The sequence below is a fragment of the Buceros rhinoceros genome, unplaced genomic scaffold, assembly GCF_000710305.1.
Source record: "Buceros rhinoceros silvestris isolate BGI_N320 unplaced genomic scaffold, ASM71030v1 scaffold4760, whole genome shotgun sequence".
Taxonomy (NCBI): domain Eukaryota; kingdom Metazoa; phylum Chordata; class Aves; order Bucerotiformes; family Bucerotidae; genus Buceros; species Buceros rhinoceros.
Window position 1 is genome coordinate 1 of NW_010388880.1, and position 9,370 is coordinate 9,370.

A 9,370-nucleotide genomic window follows, 5' to 3' on the forward strand; every position below is an offset into this window, starting at 1 on the left:
CTCGCGGGTACAGCCTGCTCCTGGGCTTTCAAGATTCCCCTCTTGAGAATTGTCCAGGCTTCCTGGACCCCTTTGCCCTTCAGGGCTGTCTCCCAAGGGACCCTGCCAACCACTCTCCTAAAAAGGTTGAGGTCTGCCCTCTGGGAGTCCAAGGAGACAGTTTTACTGACCCCCCTCCCTACTGCTTCTGGAACTGAAAACTCTATCATCTCTTGATCATAAGAAAGGAAAGCCCTCCCAGAAATGGAATGAGGAGGTTTCTCAGATCTCTGCTCTGCAAGAAAATGCTTCTGTCTGATTTAGAAACCAGCCCCCCTGCAACAACTCACAAAGAGCAGTAGTCTCACCACAAGAATCACAAAAGTCTTCTGTACTTACCGTAGTACAGCCCGAAGACTACGCCTGCTCCAAGAAAAGCCCCCAGGGTTTGCGCTAGGGCATAAATTGGTAGCTTGATCCAGGGCTCCCGGGCCAAGAAGCACATGGCAAAAGTAACAGCTGGGTTCAGGTGTCCACCTGCAGAGAGGGTGGTGGTTAGCATACTTTTACAGGCAGAACTTGGGCCCCAGAGATGAGCCAAGGGACATTGGTTTCCTTAACAGTGCCGTATAGGAAAAACACACCCATCTAGGGCTACACAACAGTTGTTACAAGTGAAATCCAGCCCACACGAAGCCACAACATACCTGACACCTGTCCTGCGATCAAAATCCCAAGCGTTACAGCAAAGCCGAAGGCCAGGTTGACAGTCAGGAACGTCGCGTGAGACCCTCTGCTGAGTGTGGTCTGTGCGAGGGAGCCACAGCCAAACAGCTAGGAGGAAAAAACGGATTTAAATTAACATCTCTGTTTCACATCAGGGCCAGTCATTGACCAATGCCTGTAACTGCTCAGCTGACACCTGTATGCACCATCACCACCCACGCATGACTCAAAGCCTTCAAACCTTCAGCATTTGGTCAAAGCTTCTAGGCATAATTTCTAGGGACAGCAAGGAAGGATAAAGGACACAGAACAAGCCTATCTCCTGGCAGGGAGAACCAAAGCCAGGGCCAAAATGAAAAGCAACTTTGGACCACAGGAGGCTGGAGGGTTTTGTCCAACCACCTAATTTAAAGGTGGTAGTGAGAAGAATCAGCCAGACAGCATCCTGGACCGAGGTGCTTACTGTTCAGATGAGGGATCTCATTAAAAAGGGCTAATAATTGCTTGACTGAGTAGCACAAAGATTCGCAGGGGACAATTTTGCTAATGCCTGGAAATACACACAGGACTGAAGGAGGCCGTAGTCAGCATGACGTTCATGGAGACCTCTTTCAGGTGGCGCTAGCAGATAGCAAGAGATTGGGGCTGCCTCCTTGAACTGAGGTACCTGCAGCTGTTCCCACCCCCAAGGTATATTTTGTGGACACCCTGAGCACGACCAACACCATCTCAAACCACCCATATCCTTCCTATGACAAAACCATTTAAGAAAGGATCAGGGCAACACAGCTGTCCTGTCTCTGCAGCACCAACATGGCGTAGGCACCACCAAGAACAGTCCATATTCCAGAAAGTTCCTACCACCAACACAGCCAAAGGCTTGGCCTTCTATCCAAGGTCAGGGGTGCACCAAGCACTTCGGGGGACAACAGCTGTTTATGTTGCATAATAAAACATGTTTCCTATTAGATGAGGAAGGCATGTGCTCTTGCTCCAAGACGTTTTCTCGTCTTCCCAAACACATCCAAAAGCCACCCGTCCTATGCTCACCCTTAACAACCCAGTTTCCCCTGGCAGTTCAGTTCATCCCTCATCCAGCTAGAGGCTTTCTGCTTTCACAAGTATTTCCACTACCACCATGTAATTTAAGGAGTCCTAATCCTGATCGTCTGTATACTTGTATCTTCCACTAACTCCAACTGAACTGATTCTTGGTGCATGCCAGGGATTATCACACCAGCAGGTACTGAAAGCATCCTCAACCTAGGACAGAGATTGATTACAACTTGCTCCCAAGATCCTCAAATCTAGGGATCAAGGCTTGCTTTATTTCTTCCAGTCACATACCAATAGCTACTCACCCACTGAGACTTTCTGCTTCTGTGAACTCCATCATCCCAGAATTACTCAATTGCCACAAAGTCAGTATCTGCTTCTAGGGAATAGCCAACAAATAGACACCAAGGCAGCAGTGGTAGCTGTCTTCACTCCTGCCGATGCTGGACATGCTCATTGAGGAACACAAAATCCAGATGAGGGGTAAAGCCAAATCACACCTAACTCATCCCCTCCCATCCCCTTGATGACTGATAAATTATTTAAAAAGCAAACACTGCACTCAACCTGCTGGGAAAGGACCAGCCAGGTATGCTGCAGGCTGGCTCATGAGGTAGACTCTGTACACAGGTGCCTTTTGACAGGAAGCCAGGTCCCCAACACATGCAGGGCGAACACGCAAAGCGAACACGCAGAACTCATTAGTTGACAAGAGGGACTGCTAGCACTACTCTCTACCAGATGCAATCAGAACAGACCCCTCAAAGTCTCAACCCTGAGCTGCCTACCTGTGAAACCATGGCAGAGAAGACACTCAGGCAAAGGCCGAGAAGACAGATTTATTGTGCAGCAGAGCCATCATTCCCATCTATGCCCAAACCACTGAGGGAAGCATAGCTCCAACTGAGCAAGTAAATACTGGATAATGACCAGGGGTGACATCATCTCCTTCATTTACCCCAGATGAGCCCCAGCATGCTTCAGACAGATATTTGCAGAGAGACTTGGCCATGGTGTTTGTCTCTAAGGTCACACAGCACATTAGTTTAATCAGGGAGGCACAAGTCCACAAAAAAACTCCAGGAGGCATCTGAATTTGGCAAGGCTGGCCCCTGGTTCTTCCTATTGCGTTATTCACAATACAATTATTGTATTTGTGTTATTCACTCTGAAAGTACTAGCAGTACTGCAAGTGGATGGTTGTTGGCTTCACTAGCCATGTACCTTTCAGTTGCAGAAACCACAGAGTAAATTCTTTCTTCCCTCCACTTCCCTGTTCACGCACAAAGGTCTTTGCTTCCCTGGAGGAATTCCAGCTCTGCCATTTCTCAAGAAGTTATTCCCCATCCTACACTTGGCAATAGTTCTCCAGCTTTTCCTCAGAAGAAAGTCTATGGGCCATGCAAAAACACCCTGCAGCCACTCCACAGGAGCATTACAATTACGTATCAGATGAGCTCTGAGCACTATTTGGCTTAATTCAGCGTAACAGTAGAAAACTTGACCCTCAGCAGATAAAGAGTAAGGTGATATTTATGGACAAGTTTGAACTTTGATATGCAAGTGTGCAATTCCATACTGCACTAGCAGATGCATAAAGATAAACTCTCATGCATAATATCCATCCATTGCATTTGACTTATAGGAACCAGTTCAAATCACGCTCACCTGTGCTTTTATAACAAACATTACATTGTGTTGTTGTAGTAGCGGCTATTAGAATTTTTAATCACACACCATTTTGACTTCTGCTATTTGCTAGTTTTCCTTCCAGACCACACGAGACCTAAGACCCTCAGCACCCATTTTTTAAGTCTTCCTTTTCCAATGCTTGCAGAGAAGCTTTTAGGAGCGGATAGCTTGAGTTGAAAGGTAAGGAAGGTCAAATAAAAGCAATTCAGCTTTTCTCCCATCCATGCAATGGATGTAAAAGTCCGTGGGAAATACCATACCACTATGGTCAGAAGACAGTGGTGCACATCTAAGGGGTAGATGACCTCTCATTCTCTTGATTTGAATAACCTGCCTCCCACACCCATTTAAAAAAAAAAATTACCATAACATCCCAGCCAACAGGTTAGCACCTCACAGGGCAGTGTGTGCAGCAACCAACCATTATACCCTCATGATTCACCAGCCAAGTTCAAAAGCAGTTTTAAAGTGCTAATAAAACGATGGCAAAAAAAGGATTCTCCTAGGAATTGGGGTCAACACATCCATTAACCAGGTTAATGGAACCCCACTCACTAATTTCATCTTATTGGCTGTAGCAGATCTAATGGCTTTCCCTGCCAGCAGGGAGGCTACTCATTCCTCATGAGCTTATCCAATCCAATTCCTTGCACTGCAAAAGATAACAAAATCCACGCCCTGCAAGACCCGTGAGTTGAGCTGGTTCAAAGGAGGAGGGGACAACAAGCTCCAGTGCCTGTACAAGGGAGGGGACAGTCAGAAGCAACAGCAAAACCAGGAAAAGGTAGCAGGTTGCTGGGTGAAATCTTATGCTCAGGGAAACCTTAAACTCCCTGTGCCCAGGGCATGTTTGGAGAACGGCCATTTGACTTTGTCACGCAAGGTAAAAACACTTGTCTCAATGGGTGGACACAGGAAAGCCCCAGACCCAGTCAGGGCTGCAAATGAAGAAGTGAGGCCACCTGGGCTTATAAGCTGCCTTTGTGAAATCAGCGCTGTTCCTGAGCTCGGGAGGAAGGCAGTGCTCAGCACTCTCCTGCACAACAGCCAGGTTTCCTCCTTTTCTTGCCTCCTCTTTCCTTTGCCAATGCTTTTTCACATCTTCAGGTGCAATACAAAAGGCCTGGATACTTCTGTTCTTGGACTTCAGACAAGCTGATCTCTAAACCAAGATGGAAAGTTTTGCTGGCATAGCCCAGAAGGAGTGTTATTACTCGAATTACAACTTTCCTGTTCAGCCAGCAAATAAACCAGAGATTAGGCAAGAAGCCTTCTGTAAAACTACCCTAATCACCTTGGTGGATGGGAAAGACTGCTCAGCCCTTGCTGCCCTCTGGTTAGTGGGAAAGACACCAGAAGGGCAGTCAAACCATGGGTCTACTCTGAAGGAAGAGACCCTGAGGTACTGATGGAAAATTTTTAGCATTAGATTTTAAGCACAGAGGGACACCTCTCATCAAATTAGACTGAAACGTCAGACAGTCCCTTCAAGGGAGGAGGCTGGGACAGAGGACTATCACTACAGCCATTAAAACAACCTCCTGACTCCTTCTTTGCAGCTCTAAGCAAGAAAGAGTTAAAGGTACCGTAAGTCTCCCCCACAGCCTCTTACTGCCCTCCCTCAGGCAACAGGACCCAGCTTGGTAGATCTGAAGACAGATCCATCCCCACTGCTCTTTTGGCTCAAGCAGCACGTACAGATCTTCCTCAACTCCATGGCCCATGCAGCCAGGACAGCCTCCACCGGCCACAAAGACAATGCAAGGAACACCATCATTTCTGCCTTTCCTCAAAGCATCTCTTGAACAATTGCTCGTCATTTACAATGTGAAAAGCAAGGAGAAACATTAGACCTCACAGTCTGGCTTCTTGTCCAGCACAGAAAAATATACCGCAGCTAGAGCCTGGACAGAAACAATCTCACAAGGAAGGGCAGTGACAGATGGTCTGTCTTGTTATGGCTCTTTCTATTCCACGTGCTAGCTCAGAGCCAGCCAGGGCTGCAGGACTCAAGAGATAAGGGTGTGTAAGGAAAGTTGTGGTGCACGTACTAGAGCAATGCTGCACGAAGCTGGAGAGAAACAGCACTCAGATCTCTCAGACCTTAGAAAGTCCCATACTTCTGGTGGTGTTTTGGTCACAGGGTTGGGCACACCTGGGAAAAAGTTGCTTCCTCACTGAGGGAAAGACTTGGTGCTTAAACTGTCCGGTTTGTGGGGAGGAGAAACCTCTCTACTCTTGCACCAGGTCCACACGGAGGGACAATTTGAACAGTTAATGAAGATCTACCTCTTCTGGTGGAAGAGGTGAAGCAGAGCAGCAGTGCTGCCATTTCCCATACCTCCAAACCCAGTAACACAGATCTCTTGCAGGGAAGAATCATCTCAGCATGCTTACAGCAAAGGTTTCAACCCCCTTTCAAAGGCTAGAAAAGCATTACAAAGAAATTAAACTTTAAAAAATGTTTTTGAATTACCAGATACAACCAATTGTGTTTAAGAACATCAGCACAAACCAAACAGCTGCTGTGGGAACTGCTGTGCTGCCCCAGACAACTGTGCGATGAGTGGCGACTTTAAGCTCTGCACTACCAACAGTTAAATGAGGACCCCTTCATCCTTATCACCACAACCGCTTTGTTATTTTGTCTTCTGTGGTCTGCAGCACACTCACACCCCCAAAAGCTCCCACCAGGTCACAAAGTCAAGGCAGCCCTGATTGAAAAGCTATCGGGAATTGTTTTGTTCTTTCTTTGTGCGGTGAATCACGGTTAGTCTGATTTTGAAATCAATTCTAAACAGCAAGTTACTTCTCCTGCAAATGTAAAAACCAGACAGAGCCCGCTTTGGTACTTGGAGCCAACACAGCAAGGCAAACAGATCTAGCCTTGAAGGCAGGCACGGAGGCCTGCGACTGGAAATGCGCCTTTGGTGAGTTGCTACAGTAATAACACAAACATCAAGCAACTTGGAAAACACCTTCAGCATTTACATTGCTTAGCTATTGCCAGCGTGGAAGTTCAAACCTGAAGTGCCACTAGGAAAGTACATTTTGAAGGGGTGGAAAAGTCATCTTAATTATCAAAGGAAAGGTAGAATCAGCATTACTATTCCTGTAACAGCAGAGACACTACCCACAGACTAAAAGCATGTGTGAAGAGTGCTGTACGTGGCACAAGCAGCTTGCAAGTAGAGAGCACCTCGCCTTTGCACTATTTAGGGCTTGGCTGTCTCAGCTGGGTTATGTTTCTTATCTTAAAAAAAGAGGGACTATTTTGTTTTAATGTTCACTATCTTTACAACCTTCTTAAAGGGAAAAATAAAACCAAGCACTAGGCTAATTCTTACAAGCAAGGAAGCTTCACAGGGGTCTGAAAAGTCTTTGCTGTAGGAGAGCTTGAGAGCACTCCAGTCGTTGTGTAAGTGAAGGGGAGGAGGGAAGAAGCTGAAGCCGTGCCAATATCCACAAGTTTTACTTTAAATGTCACTGTTTAATGTAAGTTGCAAACTTTAAACAGTCTGCCTCCCTTGGGGCTCAGGGAGTTGATTCCAGTGTGAATGATATCAAACCCTAGATCTATCCCTAATTCTGTTCCAGACATATCTGTGTTCCATCAGCCCTATCTCCCACGAAGAACGTTTCATGGATCCCAGGTCTTTCGTCAGGTATTTCATTAGCTGAAGCCAATAAGAGATATTTTCTGGGTTCAGATGCAGCCAAACTCATCCACACCCAGCTCAGCCTGCAGGGATGGATGGGTAGCAGGGGCTTTTGCAAGGTACGGATTTTGGACCAAACCCTTCGTCAGGCTCTGAGTGCATCCCAACTCCTCTCTGCCCAGTGAGGCAAGGCTACAGGGAAAAGTAGCCAGAAGAAGAAATAACATTTCCTGGATTATGAGCCCTTCTGAAGCTCAGACCCACGTGGCTAAAGACTTGTCTCGTTTATCAGCAATATTAACTTGACTAGCAGGGGACATTATTCCACCTTACCTTGCTTCAATCCTGAGACTAACAGCAGCAACATCAATGATTCAGACAGGACCTGTTAATCACTTTCCTATTAGCTCCTACCCACCTTAACTCCAAACAAGCCTTTCCTGAAAAATCAACAGAATGTGTTTGCAAATCACCAAAGCTGGGTCACTCTGACAATAAAGACGTTGCTCTGTGTGGAGTGGCTTTCTTTCAAGAACGGTAGCATTTCACAGGATCTTAGTAGAGTCCCTAATCCTGCCACAAGACTCATTAGCCTGCCCTTCCTTAAAAAAAATGATCTTATTTATGAAACCGTAAAATTTTGTGTCAGTCCTTTTTGTGTTGTTCCCCAGGTACACATGCAGCTTCATCAAGCCCTCCTCTGCTTTCAGCTCCTCCAACTATTTGATTTCTCCCCAGACAGTCCTACCAATGCGCAACATAAAACCAGTCACTCCACTGAAACTTACAGGATTGCTCTGGATTTACACCATTTCAAAGTAACTTTCACCTGCAGATCTTCACTGTGGGAAACATCAACTCATTTCTGCTGCAATATCAGCACACCAGACCTGTGGCCCATTGGGCAGTCCTGCCTTTTTGGCTGCAGATACCCAAAGCCAGATATCCCTGCCCCAGCTTTGCTACATGGGTGTTTGCTCCTCAAAGCTCATATATAACTGTCCTCTCTGATCCCATCTGCCTTTAACTTCAAAGAAAGCCAGAGCCGCTCAAAACTTTAGTAAACTTAAGTCAATTATACAGACATTCACCCCAACTTATCCTGTATATTCCATCCCTTTGGAAACGGACCGCTAAAACAGGCAGAAGAGTTTTGCTGCCATTCACCTCTTAAAAACACATTGACTGACAGCTCGGCACTGTCACATACATGATGAGGGCAAGCTCCAAATCAGCTGCCGGCACAGGCTGCCAAAGTGCTGTGGAGCCCTCTGATAAGACCCCGGAGAACCTGCAGCCAACAGCAAAAGAACACTTCAACAGTTTAGATTCTGTCTACTTCTTCTCCATAGGGTGCGCAAGGAAAACAAAAGCAAGCTGAGGGAAAAGCTTTCACTTTCCCAGGTGATAACACTTGAAGTATTTCAGTGCCAAGAAAATATTTCAGGGCAGACAGAAAGGAAGTTTTCACGATCTCTAGCAAAATGCTGCTTATACAGCAACATTTTGCACCCCGCACTTTGCAGATCCGTAAAAGCCCCCAAAGACCCAACAAGTTCAGAAGAGCCCAACCTTTGCCAGCAACCCCAAAGCTCACCCCAAAGCAATTTCCACGCATTTTTTTTCCTGCAGATAGCGACTTCTCCTCTAGCCCGCTTGCAGCAGGTTGCACCAGAGCTGGGCTCATTCCCAGCATGAACTCTGGCAGCAGCACAGCCCCTTCACCAGGACAGTTTCCCTCACACACCTAGGGGTTAGAGAGCACTCTCACACCACAGCACATACTCACCACCAGGATCAGTGTCCCCAGACACTCAGCCAGTGCTTGCCGCACTAATTTGTTTCTGATCCTCAGGTGGTCCTCAATAGTAGCAAGAATTTCCTTTTGCCTCCCCATCGCAGTAGAGTTGCCTTTCAAGCAGTGTCAGGGGAAAAGCAGTAGCTGACAAACCCTCAGCAAGGTTTCCTCCCCAGCAGAGCTGCCTTTGCTTATAAGTAAGTTTGGCGATGTTGGACACACCTACTGGGTAACCACACCCCTTCCACCCTCTCTTCAAACCCAACTTTTTTATTTTTTTCCTTCCTTTCCAGCAGGGAACAGAGTGGATGGTTTTCCTCATTTTCTTTATTGCTTTCACAAGTCACAGAAAGATTCAGGAGTTTCAGAAGAAGGAGGAATTAAATGTGGCGAAGTTGTCCTGCTCAAACCTTTGCTGCTTTCATCACTTACCACCTAAAACATGGGGGCATATCTGCCT

General features: G+C 46.6%; 1 protein-coding gene across 1 annotated transcript; it reads right to left on the reverse strand.

Moving 5' to 3' along the window:
• Positions 1-378: 378 nt before the first annotated feature.
• LOC104489569 (aquaporin-3-like) lies at positions 379-9,009 on the reverse strand (the record flags this gene model as incomplete). Its single annotated transcript, XM_010131744.1, has 3 exons — positions 8,902-9,009; positions 687-813; positions 379-516 (listed from the first exon to the last, which is right to left on the reverse strand). Coding segments are annotated over exons 1-3 (373 nt in total), but the record flags the coding sequence as incomplete, so codon positions are not given.
• Between the last annotated feature and the right edge of the window lie 361 nt (positions 9,010-9,370).